General features: G+C 40.1%; 1 protein-coding gene across 1 annotated transcript in view; it reads left to right on the top strand.

Annotated features, from left to right (window-relative positions):
• The first annotated feature begins 702 nt into the window (after positions 1-702).
• The window catches only part of LOC143330279 (kinesin heavy chain-like), a 30716-nt gene continuing 14718 nt past the window's right edge, over positions 703-16700 (top strand). Inside the window, exons 1-12 of the mRNA XM_076746719.1 lie at positions 703-1109; positions 8939-9026; positions 9286-9359; positions 10758-10862; positions 12077-12125; positions 12212-12267; positions 12418-12505; positions 14068-14192; positions 14714-14818; positions 15090-15238; positions 15834-15982; positions 16497-16684. Of these exons, the coding sequence (XP_076602834.1) occupies positions 972-1109; positions 8939-9026; positions 9286-9359; positions 10758-10862; positions 12077-12125; positions 12212-12267; positions 12418-12505; positions 14068-14192; positions 14714-14818; positions 15090-15238; positions 15834-15982; positions 16497-16684 (1314 nt within the window). The 5' untranslated portion in view covers positions 703-971. The remainder of the gene's footprint in view (positions 1110-8938; positions 9027-9285; positions 9360-10757; positions 10863-12076; positions 12126-12211; positions 12268-12417; positions 12506-14067; positions 14193-14713; positions 14819-15089; positions 15239-15833; positions 15983-16496; positions 16685-16700) is intronic.

Genomic DNA, 16700 nt, shown 5'->3' with positions numbered 1-16700 from the left:
TGTTAACGCAGTCAGGTATTTCTGTTACCATATACATACTACAACAAGCAAAAATTAAAGGACAAACTAATATTTACATGAAATTGATAATGACGTATATATATGCAGTATTTGTACTCTGTGGTACCATATTGTACTTTTACTGAAGTAACAGATCAGACATGGCACTGTTCTTATTTAACTACAATCCTGATTCTGAGAGTGTGAGATGCTTTGATCACCTGATCAATCAGAATGTGACCTGAAATCAGCTCAAAGTCAATATATTTCATGTTCCTCCTCATCAGCTTCATTGATTTCTTAAATATCTCTTATTGTGAATCTGATGCAGCAACACGTTTCAACGACTGAAAGATGTGGAACGCTCCAAAAACACCTGTTTGGAACATTCCACAGGTAAACAGGCTGATTGGTGACAGGTGAGAGGATCATGATTGGGTATTAAAGGGGCGTCCTGGAAAGACTCAGTTGATCACAGAGGATGGAGCGAGTTCACCACTTTGTGAACACATGAAGGATGAAGGAGATGAACACATGAACTCAGGAACACAGTAAACAAGGTTTGATTGTAAAGGACTGATTCTGGTTTCTCCTCCATGTCTCCTCCATGCGACAGAGCTGATCAGTTTCCTCATGGATAAACCTTCAGTTTATCCCTGTGCAAACAGGGAGGACTCCATGTCCCAGGGTTCCCTGCGGCTCAGTGGTCCAGGGTGGACCTGTGTAAGGTGGGAGTGTTCAGACAGGCAGGGAGCATCTCGGTGGACAAACGCTAAGCGGACTGAGACCTTCATCCTCAGCGGAGATCTGGTCCATTTCACGGCGGGACGCTGCCTGTTTTCTGTTCGGTGGACGAGCACCGTTTCCGGTCTGGTGTTTGCAGGTCTGGACCGGGCGAACCTGAAGGGAAGCTGCCGTCTCTCCCGGTGCATCTGTGCTGAGCTGTCGGTGGTCTGTTTGTCTCCGTGTCGATGATGGTGGACGCGGCGGAGTGCGGGGTTTGCGGGGTGAAGGTGATGTGTCGCTTCAGGCCGCTGAACGACGCGGAGCAGAGCCGCGGAGACAAACCCATCCCCAAATTTAACGGAGAGGACACGGTGGTGGTGGCGGTGAGTTCTTGGAAAACACGGTGCTGCTTTGACCGGCACACCCTCCGTCCGTCCGGCAGCAACAATAGAAACACAATAGAAGCGCGGACAGACACACCGGAAGACAATGAATGAATCAATTGAACAAACGAATTCCACATGAAAACAGAATTAAATGAATTAAAATCCAGCAACACATGAAAGGAAAAACGTTCTGAAAGATTTTATAATTATTCTTCTTAATTTAACCCCGATGGAATCAAGCTGTTCTGTTTACTGCTTTATTTTTTATTATTTATTTTATTTTATTTTATTTTTATCGATGTTTCCAACCCTGTTCCCAAAAATGTCCTAAAACCTAAATAGAAGGAGAATGTGATGATTTAAAACATCGAAATCCACATTTAACCTAAAATAACACAATGACAACAGATCAAATGTTGAAACTGAGAAATTTCAAAAAAGTTGGGCCAGTGACAACAAAAGTCGGGAAAAGTTGTGAAATGCTGAAAGAAAACAGCTGGTGAACATCTCATAGTGAATCAGGTTGCCTGGTGATGGGTGAGTCACATGATTGGGTGTAAAAAGAGAGGCAGAGTCTCTCAAGTGAAGATGTGGAAGGCTTGAAAATACTGCAACAATTTAAAAATAACGTTTTTCAACGTTAAACTGCAAAGACTGCGTATTTCATCGTCTACAGCACAAAATGTCATTAAACGATTCTGAAGAGAATCTGAAGACATCTCTGGACGCCAGGGACAAGGCTGGAAACCAACCCTGGCTGGTCGTCATCTTCAGGCCTCAGAGGCTGGTGATGGTGGGGGGGCAGTAGTGCACATGCATAACCTGCACATCTGCGAAGGCTCCATTAATGCTGAACCATATATTCAGGCTTTAGAGCAACATGCTGCCGAGTGGGTGACATCTTTTTCAGGGACAGACGTCTTATTTCTGCCAGATGATGACAAACCGCATTCTGCTCGTATTCCGACAGCACGGCTCCGTAGAAAAGGAGTCTGGCTGTAAACTGACTGCCTGCAGTCCAGACGGTCACCACTGAAAATGTTTGGAGCATCAAGAAATGTGAAATATGACGAAGGAGAGTCTGAACTGTCGAAATGGTTCATGAAGCCAGAATGAGGAATAATTCCTCTTTGAAAGTGACAGCAGTTTGTCTCCTCAGCTCCCACAGTGTGTTCTTAAAAGAAGAGGTGATGCAGCAGAGAGCCAAACATGAGCCTCATTAACTTTATTCAAACATCAAATGTTGAATGAGGATATCATTTTCAACAGTAAAATTTCTCTGCTTCAACATCTGACATGTCTCTGGGCCGTTTTCAGCTGAATGCTGAACTTTTCACAGAATTTCCAATGCACTAACTTTAGGAACGGGTTTAATATAACAATAATGATAAGCATATTAATAGAATTGAAAAACGAATGCAGACGTCCAGTTTGTCCTTTAAACCTGAAACATAAACGCCCTCTCTGTCCTGCTGACAGTCATGACTCTGTTCCAGTTTCCAGTTCAAATGTAATCATTCAGATTTCTGATAGAAATAATGGGGACAGTTTAGTGTACTTCTCTTTGCTTTGTCTCTTTAATGAGACATCATTAACTCAATATAAACAGACAGTGATGTTTGTTTCTGCATCAGGTTTAAGGATCAATTTAAAAAGATGGAGTATTTTTGGGAAATCCTCTTTTTTTTTTTTTTTTTTTTTTTTTACAAACAAGTTTTAAGAGCTTCATGACTCAGTCAAAGAGGAACTACTTATTTTTAATTGACCTTGAAAGCAGAGCGCTTTGTTTGCAGCCTGAGATTCTTTAATGTGTTCTTAAATTTGAAAAAGACAAAACAGAAAATAAATAAATAAAAAGCTAAAAGTCTCAAAAGTAACGTTGTGCCAGGTCTGCAGCGGCTCGCTTTCTCGTCCTCTGGTGTTTCACCACATGGTCATGGTGAGACCACCTTTGACCAGAATGTCCAATCACTCCACTGATGACAGGAGAATGCAGGTGAAATAAATCAACTGGACTCTTCAAAACCCTGATGTTTGTGAGCTGTTGTCTGGTGAACGAGCTTCAGGTACCACTGAAAACTGAATTTAGGAACCAAAGCAGACAGAACAATGCCCAGCGAGGCAGCCTCTGCACCGCCACCTTGAAACAACATGAGAAATCCTTGTTTGCTTTGTCTTTGGTTCTCAGTGATTCCACTTGACGCTGGTTTTACTTTCTGACTGAAGCTGCAGTTCAGTGAGGTCTTATTCAGAGAAACAGGCAGCTGGAGCTCTCATGGGAAATTTTCTGTGTCCATGACTTGCTGACGGCTACCAGGGATCATGTGACTGACAGTAGAACAAAAATATATTGTTCCCGGCTCAGATGTGAAACCTGTAGTGGTTCAAACATTTGTGTGTGTGCGCTTGTGTGTCTTGCATCATTGAGCAGCAATCATTTTTCTTTCCTGTGATTCGTTCAGACCTCTCCCAGTGGGATGCGGTATCCATGACGACACAGACAGTGACTGACCTGCTGAGTGGAAAGATTGAGATCGGCATAGAGACAAAGATGTAAACATGGAAGCAGAGAACATAGAAATAGACGTAGACATATTGTACTCATGTAGCACCTTTTAGACAAGAAAAGCAGCTCAAAGTGCTTCATAACAAATCACATGTACCCTAACCCTACCAGTGCATCTCATAAAAGAGACAGAATGAACATAAAAACAGAGACAGAAATTTGTAAGATGAGGAAAAAAATCCATCTGATAATAATAGAGAAAATACGATTGAATCAGGATCAAAATAAAGAAAATGCATAACATAAAATGGAATATAAAACCACTGACTAATGGTAAGAAAATAAAGGTAAAAATAGATTACATAGAATGCACAAAATCAACATTTTAAGGAAGTGCAGCAGTGCATCAACGTGAGGCAAAGCACAAAGCTTTAGGTCTGTAACAGGAAGTCAGAGTTGGTTAAAGTGAAGGGATCACTTTTTGGCTTTCTGTTAAAAATGTTCAGCAAACTGCTCCCCTGGTTTCTATAGGTAGTGTGTTCCAGAGCTTTGGGGAGTCATAGACAAAGGCTGCATTTCGATTTTCTTTTGGCTGTTGCTGGAAACAGCTTCACTGTGGCAGCTTTAACTTATGTCTTGACTGGTGATTGTTGTGGAGGTGGGGAAGAGGGGCGTTGTATCCCTGATTGGAACGTCCTTTGGGTTAGGTGAAGCAGAGAATGGAGAGATAGTCTGTCTGACTGTGTTTGATCCCATCAGGCTTCATGTGGTCTTTACGCTTCCAAAAGATACTGAAATTGTCAATAAACTTTATCTCATGGGTGAGGCATGCTGATGTCCACTATGTAGTCGGGGCAAGGAGTCTAATGAAAGACTCGATGCCTCTCCTCCAAGGTTTGAATGGGGCCTAATATGAATATCTTTTGTGACAATTGATCAGTCTCTCCAGTAGGAGGCAAAAGTCTTTTTTTCAGGACCTCGCAGCCAGTTTTCCTTCACAAAATATCAAAAGATCCAACATGAATAATAATGTTCAGGTCACTTTTCTGTGAAGAGAGGATGCCTGGCAGCAGGTCCATCAGAGAGCTGACAGATGTGTCATTCATGGTGAGATTTTCAGTCTTTGCCATTCTTCCATGCTTGTTATAGAGTCTCCAGTTCCCACTGGTTAATCAGTATTACTTCTGGCCCTTGGCTTATCAGATGCTGAATTAGCATTATTTCTCCTGGCTTTTGGCCTAGCAGTGTTCTTGGGACTATTTCTTGGGTTTGGGTTGTTCAGAGCCAGTGGTTCATTCTTGTCTTGCAGTGAGAGTTCTGGTGGTGGAGTGAGCATTGGTGCTCTCTTATTTAATTTCGTGCTGGATTTGCCTTTGCAGTGGATGATGTCGGGCCAATTCCTGACTGGAGTGGATGCTCATGGTCTGGTGCCGGTGCTGTGCCAGTAAGAAGGGTCATTTGGGAAGGCTGGTTTGGGAACCTCAACAGCTGAACCAGTGGTGTTAGGAATCATCCAGGGCCGCATATGTGCCAAGATGCTCAACAGCTGAAGTAATCCTGTGTGTGAAGTCTAGTTGTTTCTGCAACGTGTACAGAGCTTGCTACAGAGTCAATGAATTGCTCATTCTCACATAGTTGATGCAGCATTTCAATCTTCTTTTCAAGCTGTGCAGCTCTCTCAGCCAGTCGTTCACAATCTGTGCGGCTCACAGTCTTTGCCATGTTGTCTCTGTCCTGATCCCAGGTTTCCAAGGCTTGTATTGAAAAGAGATAAAAAAAAATATGGTGGTAGCCTTCTGTTTCTTTCAGAAATGTAAAACCTAGTGTTTTTTATGTATCCAGGTTTCCCTTTCACAAATAACAAAACAAAGATATCAGCAAAAGTCTTAAATCAAAGCAGAGAGTGAGCAGGAAAAGGTGCTAGTGTGGACCTTGCAGTATGTGCGAATGCACCATAATGCAGCATATTTACTGTATTTTTCCAAACTTATATACAAATGCCAAACAATATATGACGCATAATGTAGCATATGTTGTTATTCTCTGTTCTTGTTTTGATTTTCTTGAAACTTTTAATTTTTAACATTCTTGTTCATTGCGCTGTATCTCCAGGTCAAATTCCTGTGCACATTGTACATTTGACAATTAAAGCCATTCTGATTCTGATGTTCTATTTTCTGTCACAGAAAGATGAATATCTTTGTGTTTTGGACTGTTGGTCAGTCAAAAGATGTCACCCTCGGACTCATGGCAAATCAATAAATTGTATTGTCTAGGAAATATCACCCCAAAAATGTATTTTTGACAGTCATTGTTTTCTAAAGGTTATGCATGTGAATTTCTGTCTTCAAAACCAAAACAGAAAGATGTTTAGTTTACATTATTTATTGGATGAGATGAAAAGTTTCATAATTAAGATGCTTGAACCAGTGAATTTTTGTGAGGAAAAAACAACTAAAGTGGCCCTGCAATCGACTGGTGACCGGTTCAGGGTGTACCCCGCCTCTCACCCGTTCACAGCTGGGATAGGCTCCAGCCCCCCCGCAACCCCGAAAGGGATAGGCGGTGTGGAAGATGAATAAATGAAAACAGCTAAAGTGATTAATTTTCTGTCGATCAGCTTGATTCGATTCAATCCAGTTCATTTAAGCACAGTTAACAGATTAAACCAGTTTTAAAGTTTTTAAATTGTGCCCTATTTAACATAAATTAAGGGTCATATGCATGACAAATGCATTTACATTTATTTTCAATTCAAACAAAGATAAACTTGAACAATAATAGTAATTATAATGTTGAAGTTTATTTGTTTCACACTTTTCCAGTATTTTACACTCAAACAATAAAAAACAGACACAAAATCAAGGCAGAAACCAATGAAACAGACAGGCGATAATCAGAAAAAATGTGCAGCATATAAAACATTGTAAGATGCCAAACATACAATGCATAAAACTTATCGACAGGCTGACCAATAAAAATGAAGAAGAAAATAAGGTTAGTGGTCTGTGCTCCTCAGACAAGTTGATCCAGTCCTGTCAGCAAAGTAATGACCCTGTGTAGTCTTAAATGTGACCCAGGATGAGCCAATGGGTTCTTGTCTGAGGACTTGAGGGTTGGTGAGAGAGGAGAGTAACTCTGAAATATCATCTGGAGCCAGCCACTGGAAACCAGTGTATTGATGGTTAAAGAGGAGTAATATGTTGTCTCGTTGCCTGGTTTGAGCTAAAAGTCAAGCTTCTGCAGTTTGAACGAGTTGTTCTGCTTTTCACCTGCTAAAGACCTCTGCAGCACTCAAGTCCTGAGGGGACAAAGGCGTGTATAAACATGATACATCTTTAAAACTTAAAAATGCTCAAGTCTCCAATACATTTTATTTGTTTATAAAAATGGGACTGAAGCAGCGAGTAGCACATTTTCAGAACTGAGTCTGGAATCAAAAATTCCATCCATTTCTTCCCCACAGGCTTGATGTTTTTTTTTGTATTTTTTGTTTTTTTCTGAATTTAAGTAAAGGAAACTTGCAGACAAGTCTTTTACATGTTCTAGACATTTAACTAAACAGGACAGATCAGAGAGGTCATTAGGATTTATGCAGGGGCAGGGCTTGCAGACAGGCAAGGCATTGATTGACCTGGGCTTTCAGGGACCTCTGTCTATTTTTTCAGTATTCATCTCAAATGTCCCAGAAATTGTGCATTTATGTATGCAAAAAACAAATTTTTGTGCCGTGCACAGGTGGGGTGGGGGCCCCAGGGATTTCTTGCTTTTGGCTCCAAGAGACCCTAGCAACGCCACTGGATTTATGGTGTGATATATCTGAGTATCATCTGCATAGCAATGAAATGCAACACCTCATACAAGGAAAACAAGACTGGTCCTAATATTGAACCCTATTGTCATCGGGACTGAAGAGGAGTCAGATATACCAACCAAAATCTTCCCTTATTTTAGAAGTAAGAGGAAAGTCAGAAAAAAGTCAGCTTTCAGCTAAAACTAAGCCGGATCGTTTGTGTAGCTTTCCTGATAACCATCCAATGACGTGTGGGGAAGCGGCACTAATCCCTTTCTAATGAAAATAGAATCAATAATGAATTAATAATCGGCTGTATTCAGCATGTTTGAGTTTGTGGATGTTTCTGCTGCCAGAGGTGGATTTTAGTGATTTATTGATCTTCCAAGAAAAAAAAAAACACCAGACATTCTCAGCTTTTCAAACGCAATTAAAGTTTTGCTGCTTTTCTTTGAGACATATGAGAATGAATTTGGTTCTTTGACTGATTTCTAGATAAATACACATTTGAAGAAGCTGCCTTGGACTCCAGGAAAACATACTGAGCCAAGATAAGCAAAATATTATTATTCCACTGACATTTTAATATTTAGTGACAACTGCTCTGAATCTGAATGTATGTGTGTGTGTGTGTGTGTGTGTGTGTGTGTGTGTGTGTGTGTGTGTGTGTGGGATGTGTGTGATAAAACCATCAAATGGACCTTAGATCACTTAAATGTCAGCTTATTAGTGTGTAAGTGTGTGCAGCCTCTGACAAGAACAGGAAGCTGCTGCTCGTCACATCTTGTCTGTTTAACAGCATGAGTGGTGTTCTTTTTTTCAGCATGAAGTCTGACTTCTCATTTTGTCACTTTAACAGAGTCTGAAGCTGCCAGAAACCCAAAATACAAGAAAATGACACGGACACCTATAAAACATACAAATCTTACAAGCAACAGTATTGTAGTTTGGGAGAACTTGGGTTGGCTGAAGACCAGCTGGGCTGCTGCATCCCAAATGAGCTGCAGAGGTCTGATGGCCTGCAGAGGCAGATCAGCCAGGACCTACTTGCAGTTCCTGGGTGAGGAACGTGTGTATCCTCTTGATGATGTAGAGATTGAATCTGCAGTGTCGTTTGTCACAGCAGTGTTGGCTGCAAAGGACAGCTGGAAGTGCTCAGTGAAACCCAAGTTCCTTCCTGTCCGAGCTGGAGACACCAAAGAGTACTCAATTGCAGTAGAGTGGTCTCGGATGGGAGAGGACTTCCCTGGAAGGAAGAGCAGCTCAGTCCTGTCAAGAATGGGCTTCAGTTGGTGCACAGACACTGAGAGATGTCAGGCAGACAGTAGGATTCATGCTACCACATGGGTTTCAGACCGGGAAATGACAAGATTCAATGATGTGATACACAGAATATAATCAGCATGATTCTGTCAGGCAGAGTAGAAGAAGGGATGTTTGACAACCTGAAAGCTACTTAAAGGAAGAAAAGGAGACAACTAACTGTTAAAGAATTAAAACAGACTTGATGTTTTTCCTGTGTTCCAGGGGAAGCCATATGTGTTTGACAGAGTCCTCCCTCCAAACACTGAACAGATTCAGGTGTATGACACCTGTGCCAGACAGATTGTTAAAGGTCAGTTCACCTAATTATTAACCCTTTGTATATACTATAACATGTACATATAGTTTTATATATTCTTTCTACATATGTTTATCGATCATGTTATATACAACCCCAATCCCATATAGGTTGAGACGCAGTTACAACAGTTACAAAGTGTTCCTGAGTCCATGTAACAATATCCCTTATCCATACGATCCATTTATGTTGTATGTATGCTACATGTTTGTTGTATGTATGCTACATGTGTGTGGTGTTGTGTGTGTTTCAGATGTGTTGGGAGGATATAACGGGACAATCTTTGCTTATGGTCAGACGTCCTCTGGAAAGACTCACACCATGGAGGTCAGTCTGATTCACTGCAGCACTTCATACACACAAATACATACACACATAATTTAGACACCTGTATGACCATTTGTGAGTAATTCAGTTAGTTGTCTGCTATCAGAAGCTATTGTCATGGTTTTTGTTGTCAGTTCTATTATTTCCTGTTTTATGTTGAAAAGGTTTTCCTCATGTGTCGTCTTTTGTTTTACTTCCTGTGTTTTCCCGCCTTTGTAATTGTTGATTTGTGTCACCTGTCCCTCATTTGTTTCACCTGTGCCTCATAAGTCCTCCCTCCACAGTGTATTAAAGCCAGTGTCTTCCCTCAGTCTTGACCTCATGTGTCAAGTGTCAAGTGTTCCATCCTCTTTGGGTTTCCCCATTTTTATTTGTTATCTTTGACCTTTTTTTTGGGGGGGGGGGGGGGGGGGTGTTATGGACTCGACTATGTCCTAGTTCTTTGGATTACATTTGGATTTATTACTTTGGTTTTGCCTCTCATCAGCCCCACCCTCCTGTAAGTCTTTGGTTGTCATTTTGTTTAAATAAATTGATTGAAGTACCTCAGCTCTGCCTGTGTTGGTCTGCATTTGGGTTCAATCCCATGTTCTTCTTTGACACAGCTAGTGTTACAAAGACTTGACAGTCAGTGAACTTTAAATTTAAAGCCACATGACACCAGAATTTTATATTTAAAAATATTTTGTTGAATATCTTTTAATGACAGGGTGACAGGCTATTTCATCTTTTGGGGAAAAAGACATTTCTCTCATTGAAATTCCACATAAATGTGCTGAGGACCAAGATGTCCAAGGTTTTCTCCAGCACTTAAATGCAACTTGCATTTATGGATAAGAGACTATGAAAAGAGTCTTGAAGCTGAACACAAACGGAACTTGATCCACACATTTAACAATGTTCAAATGCAAAGAGATTTCACAAGTATTTTTGGGCATATAAGTTGTTTTTCTACAAAGCAAATAGCAGATCTTTGAGGTTAGAAATATCTATGTAAAATACTGATTTTCTTCAACTTTGGATGTATTTGTAATATTTAACGTTTGTTCCCATTGGTCATTATTTGTTTGTGGACTGGACAATGTATTTGTGGACACCATAAATTGGTGGTCATACATGTGTAAATTGTCTTATTTGTTGATCATGAAACCTACATTTACTTTTCTCCATACAAAAAACTGAAAACTCAGTGTTTAGTTTCTACTGTTTATGTGCGTAGTGTATGGAAGTAATGTATCCACACATTACACATTGATTATAGTTCATATTCAGGAACAGTCCTGCACCTGTACATCTTTTAGCAGTGTTGACCTGTTCAGTATATATTATAGTATATCATTTTACTGTGTACATGTGTTTTATATTTAAGTCTTGATTTTTTGATTTTTAATTTTGCAGGGGAACCTGCATGATCCTCGTCTTATGGGGATTATCCCTCGTATCTCCAGAGACATCTTCGACCACATCTACTCCATGGACGAGAACCTGGAGTTTCACATCAAGGTGATGATGTCATTACGCTGATTACATCAACAGTCACATCAGTCTGGAGCTGCCTGCATCAAACTCAAACTATGAAAGATCATTTATGAAAACAGTTTTCTGTTCATATGTTGCACTATATATTTTTTTAATTTTAATATACTGCTAAATTCTTTATCAATATTTGTATTATTTTTAATTCCACGTTTTACCTAAAACTTTGTTCATGTTATTCCCTCATTGTTTTCCAGTTACATTTTATTCCTTATTAGTTTGTCATTCACCTGAAAATCACTTTGACATGCAATAACCAATATTACAAATGTGAGCATAAATAACCTAAATAACATGAAGTGTATAAAGTTTGATTTTGTCAATCAGTCACTTTCTTTGGTTGCTGAAAAGTGAAACAGAAACATAGAATAAAAACAAACATAACATCACAAACAGTTTTGAAAGTTAATGTATCACATAACATGATTAGATATTATGATTTTAGGACCTGAATGTGTTTCTGTTATGTCAGCTGTGAGTAATAAACTCACTTACACACTAATATTACAAACACAGGCATTCCATGGCTTCATCCTCCCCTTTATTCCCGATATTTAGATGATGTCGTTATTCCATCAGATTCCTCTCTGTTGTCTCCTCCTCAGCAAAGACTGTCTGTACGTAAAGAGTTAAATCTGATCTGCGATCAGGCGTCCTGTGGAGACACTGTTGTTTATTTGAAACTGGTGAGGCGTTCACTGACCCACCTGCTCTCCATATGTTCACTGTTCACCAGCTGGTCTGTAGTCATATATATTAGCAGGTTTTCTTTGTTGATTTTAACAAACAAGTAACAAGTATATATCCCATGTATCCTACAGTAGCCAACTAATCATTTTGTTTATTACAGAAGAAAACTCAAGTGTGAGTGAAGGAGAGTTCCAGTTCATTTAAAGATTTGAAGATTTTTTACAGCCTTTGAATTGACAGAAAAACAAATCAAGAAAGTTCTGTTTGACCTCCTTTGTGAAAATTAAGTTCGGCTCTTTACCTTCAAATTTGTACTTATGTGTGCATCACATCATTTGTACATATGGTTTACTGGTCCTGTCCTCTGCCAGTGAAAACATACATATAATATTTTGACTCTAAAGGAGAAAATGCTACATATTATAATAATGTATTTTAACATAGAGCATATTACTACATAAAGAAATGTCTGTGCGTGTTTTTGTTTGCAGGTTTCTTATTTTGAAATTTATCTGGATAAAATCAGAGACTTACTCGACGGTGAGGATAATCTTTAACATTTATATTTCAATACAAACCTCTCAGTTCTGATGAGGAACTTGATGACAGTGTGATTCTTGTTTCAGTGTCAAAGACAAACCTGGCTGTTCACGAGGACAAAAACAGGGTTCCTTTTGTGAAGGTATCTACTCAACTTCAGTATTTAATACATTAGGATCACATTCATGTCAAAGTATGACCTGATGTCAGCACTGCTGTATTAGTATTGCCGTACAAGCTCTGCAGTATCAGTACTGCAGTAGCAGCACTTTGTCAATATGTATTTCCTCAGGGCTGCACGGAGCGTTTTGTTTCCAGTCCTGATGAGGTGATGGACGTCATCGATGAGGGAAAAGCAAACAGACACGTAGCTGTCACCAGTGAGTCTAACCAATTATTTAAACTTACAAACTAAGGCTATAAAATTACTCCAGATGAAAAGCCAAATTAAAAAGATAGGTAACTTTTTAATTTCCTTTTTAAAAGTACTGAGAGAGCATGCCATTCTAATATCCAAAGGCAGTGAGTTCCACAGTGGGCACTCTCACCAGTTCTTTTATGGGACACATTAAAAGAAAAGTAGAGGAGGACCTCAGTGATCTGACTGGAACATACAATGAAAGAAAATCAGTTTTAAAGATTAAGAAACAAGTAAAAGAAGTTAAATATCAATTGTGAAAGACCCAGGTAGCCAGTGCAGTGTCAGTGGAGTAATGTGTTCCAATTCCTTTGTTAAAGCGAAGACTTGGACTGCAGCATTCTGAACCAGCTTGAGTTTTCTCTGTCTTTTGAGGTGATCAAGTTAAAATGGAATTACAGTAAAAGTCCACTAATAAAAGCATGAGTGAACATGTTAGCATCTTTCTGAGTTAAAAAAAGATCTGACTTTGGTCATATTCCTAAGATGTAAAAAGATATTTTAATGACCTTGACCTTGTTAAAATTGCGTGGAAAATTTTAATCAGAGTCTAAATGATACTGAAGATGGCTGTGAGAAGTCTCAGCGAATGGCTGCAATACAGAAACAGGAGACCGCTGTAGCACAGGAACCAGTGACTGCTGCAACTCAGACTTAGGGGACTGCTGGAGGTCTGGCTAAGTCGATCACTGCAGAACAAGAACTGGAGACAGCTGCAGCTCAGGAATTGGTGGCCTCTGCAGCTCAGGTGTGGGTGTCGGCCGGGCCACCAACAAGGAACAATGAAGCAGATGTCAGCTGAATGCCGAGGGAGAACCAGGTGCAGGTGTCGGCTGGGCTGTTGACTGGGAACCAGGCGTAGACTAGCCAGTAATTGACCCAGGAACTGGACAGACGTCAGACAGGGCGCTGGGCTGTGGGACATCCACAGTGCTTGGCAGTGGAACCTAGGCAGCATTTGCCAGCAGTGAAGACAAGGAGCTGGGCAGCTGACAGGCACAATGTTGCGTGAGCCACCCTTTTTTCTGGATGGCTTTCCAGAAAGTGACTCCAGGACTGGATCAGGCAGGGAACTGGCTGCGTTTGTGGAAGCTGCCTCATCAACTGGTTGAAAGGTCCAGCAGAAAAGCAGAATTTGAACAGCTCAGTTAGGATGGCTCTGGAACACATAGAAGACTTCATCCTGTTAATTACCACACTGATGGCATTGTTTGACATCATAGCAAGGGATGACATCATAGATGGAGGCCAATGGGCAGGAAGACCACCAGGGGGTTTGGATGTCAAACAAGTCAAACAGGTTGAGCCCTTTCCTTTTTAATGAACCCGCGACCTTTGAGTCAGTAATCTTTCTTCTAGCGCCATCCTCAGCACAACCTTGACATGTTTATCTGCACCACTGTTCAGACTCTTAATAGAAATATCATCAGAATGTTTGTCAATGTTCCAGCTGTTATAAGTTTTTAGTTTCGATTCTTGTCCAGTGTAGAGTATTAAGATATATTTCGATTTTTTTCCTTCCAGACATGAACGAGCACAGCTCTCGCAGTCACAGTATTTTTCTGATCAACATCAAGCAGGAGAATGTGGAGACGGAGATGAAACTGTCAGGGAAGCTTTACCTGGTCGACCTGGCAGGCAGCGAGAAGGTCACACTGCTCCTTGGATTTATTCGGTTATCTGTCACATTATAGTACTACGAGATATTTTTTTTTGGCATTTTTGCCTTTATCACAGTGCTTAAGTACAACTTTAACTACACCTCTCAGTAATGTCCAGGTAGCATTGCTCTTCTCAAAATTCTGAAAAAATGAGCTATTTTTCCACTAAGTAGCACAAAAATATCCAGAGAGGTGCACTGTCACTTATCTAAAAATAAAAAGCTACAAAGAAGATAGGCCTATATAAACAGGACAAAACTTCAGATTCTCAGAAAGCATAAGATAGAGCACTCATCATTAATGAAGACAATATTTGATTATTTTACCGTGGATGGAAAGATGTGCTGTGTGAAATCAGTACACATTGATTGATTCATGGTTAGAACTCCTACAAGAACAGATAATAAATCTCATTGTTTCATCATTCAGCTCTTCATTGGCTTCTTGACATAATACATTCATTGTAACTATTTTTCAAACAGCTTGATGACTATGTTTCTTTTGTTCAGGTGAGTAAAACGGGAGCAGAAGGCGCTGTGCTGGACGAAGCCAAGAATATCAACAAGTCTCTTTCTGCTCTGGGCAATGTCATCGCTGCTCTGAGTGAAGGAACGGTGAGTTTTCACTTCATGTCTCCATGCTGCATCTTACTAACGTTACCCAACACAGCACTCGCTAACATAATGCTAGCTAACATGACACTGTCTAAAGTAAATATGAAATATTAAGAACTCAGCGTTTATATGTTTGACAGGATTTCTAAACTTCATAAAAACAAATTTGTTCTTGAACTCAGCGTCTTCTTAAAACTTCAGTCCTGAGTAATGAAACTGTGAAATGACATGTTGTCATTATGTACGCAACTCATTTGTTGTCTGTTTATAGAAAACTCACGTCCCGTACAGAGACAGTAAGATGACTCGAATCCTGCAGGACTCTCTGGGAGGAAACTGTCGAACCACCATCATCATCTGCTGCTCACCGTCTGTTTACAATGAGGCTGAAACTAAGTCCACCCTCATGTTTGGGCAGAGGTACAGTCCTCAGCTGTTAATGTACAGAGTCTGGCCGTGTAGCTGATGTCAGTCAATCTAATACTTCAGCCCAGAAGAAGTTGTATCCGCAACAATGCTGTAGTTTATTATGAGTACTGAAGTGGATATTCACCCCCAAGATGAACATAAACATATGTGGAAAGATAAATTATAGAAACTAAGTTCACATCACAATAAGGCCCTCTGGGAACGTTAGATGAGAATTATTTAAAAAAAAATGAGTCCCATATTACACAATATAGCCTACAGTTTTAAAAGGTAGAAAACTAATTTAAAAAATGGAAAGAACCTAATTGTAACAATACTTAATATTGCACAAGGGAAAAAGGCAAAAAACATTACACATAATAAATACTACGAGAGCAAATATCAAAGAAAAATAGAAATTTCTATCAACAAGAGAAGTGCGGAACAAGACCGCCTTAAATGTACCGAGCCCTCATCTCCAAACTGTTACTAATCAGCCTTCATCTCTGTCACACATAACATCCATCAGTCAATCTCTTAACTGTCAGACAGCACACCCTCATGAGTATTTGTGAAAACCGCTTCCTCTGTTGTTTCTGTGTGTTAGAGCTAAAACCATAAAGAATACAGTGTCTGTGAACCTGGAGCTGACTGCTGAGGAGTGGAAGAAGAAGTATGAGAAGGAGAAAGAGAAGAGCAGGAGTCTGAACATCATGATACAGAAACTAGAGAATGAGCTGAAACGCTGGAGGAAAGGTAAACTGTAAAAATACAACATACATGAGACAAAGTCATGTACTAGGAATGTTAGGCTGCATATGTTTAACTGGCCAATGCAGCACTTGTCACTCGCGTTGTGACAAAAATTGAACCAAGTTCAATATTTAGTTTTTACACAAATTAGTGGGCTGTGTTTTTACACACAGGACAGTTGTCTGAATAAGGCTGTCTTCAGTCTCTATGCTTGGTTTCTCCACTAAACTGGTGCACAATGAAGTAGTTTATTTCACAAGTGATGTGTTTCGACACCACACGCCCTTTCCAAGTCCTGATACTTTGTTAAAATTGAATGTTGAAGCTGTGTACCACTACAGTTGACCTTTCCCACATTTGTTTGAAGAGCTTTTACAGAGTTGGAGCTAACAAATCAGCTGCTAATAGTTGTGCTTCAGTTCCAGAGGAAATCAAAACCAGTTAATGGGTTTTCTTTGGGTTGTCCATCCTGTTCGTCAAGGAAAATTTGCATGAAGTTAAGCCTTAACTTCTTCAGGTGAGTCTGTACCTGTGGAGGAACAGCTGAGCAGCAGAAACAAGAAAAGCCACAGCAGCAGCAGCAGCAGCAGTGAGACAACAGCAGTGATTGATAGCTTGGCCCCACCCCCTGCCCCCCTGTTAGACGAAGAGAAAACACAGTACGAGACGCTCATCACCAACCTGTACCATCAGCTGGACGACAAGGTGAGTCTTATCTGTA

This window comes from Chaetodon auriga, chromosome 13, assembly GCF_051107435.1.
Source record: "Chaetodon auriga isolate fChaAug3 chromosome 13, fChaAug3.hap1, whole genome shotgun sequence".
Classification (NCBI taxonomy): Eukaryota; Metazoa; Chordata; class Actinopteri; order Chaetodontiformes; family Chaetodontidae; genus Chaetodon; species Chaetodon auriga.
Note: the sequence above shows the minus strand (reverse complement) of the source record. Positions and strands in the feature narration are given on the sequence as shown.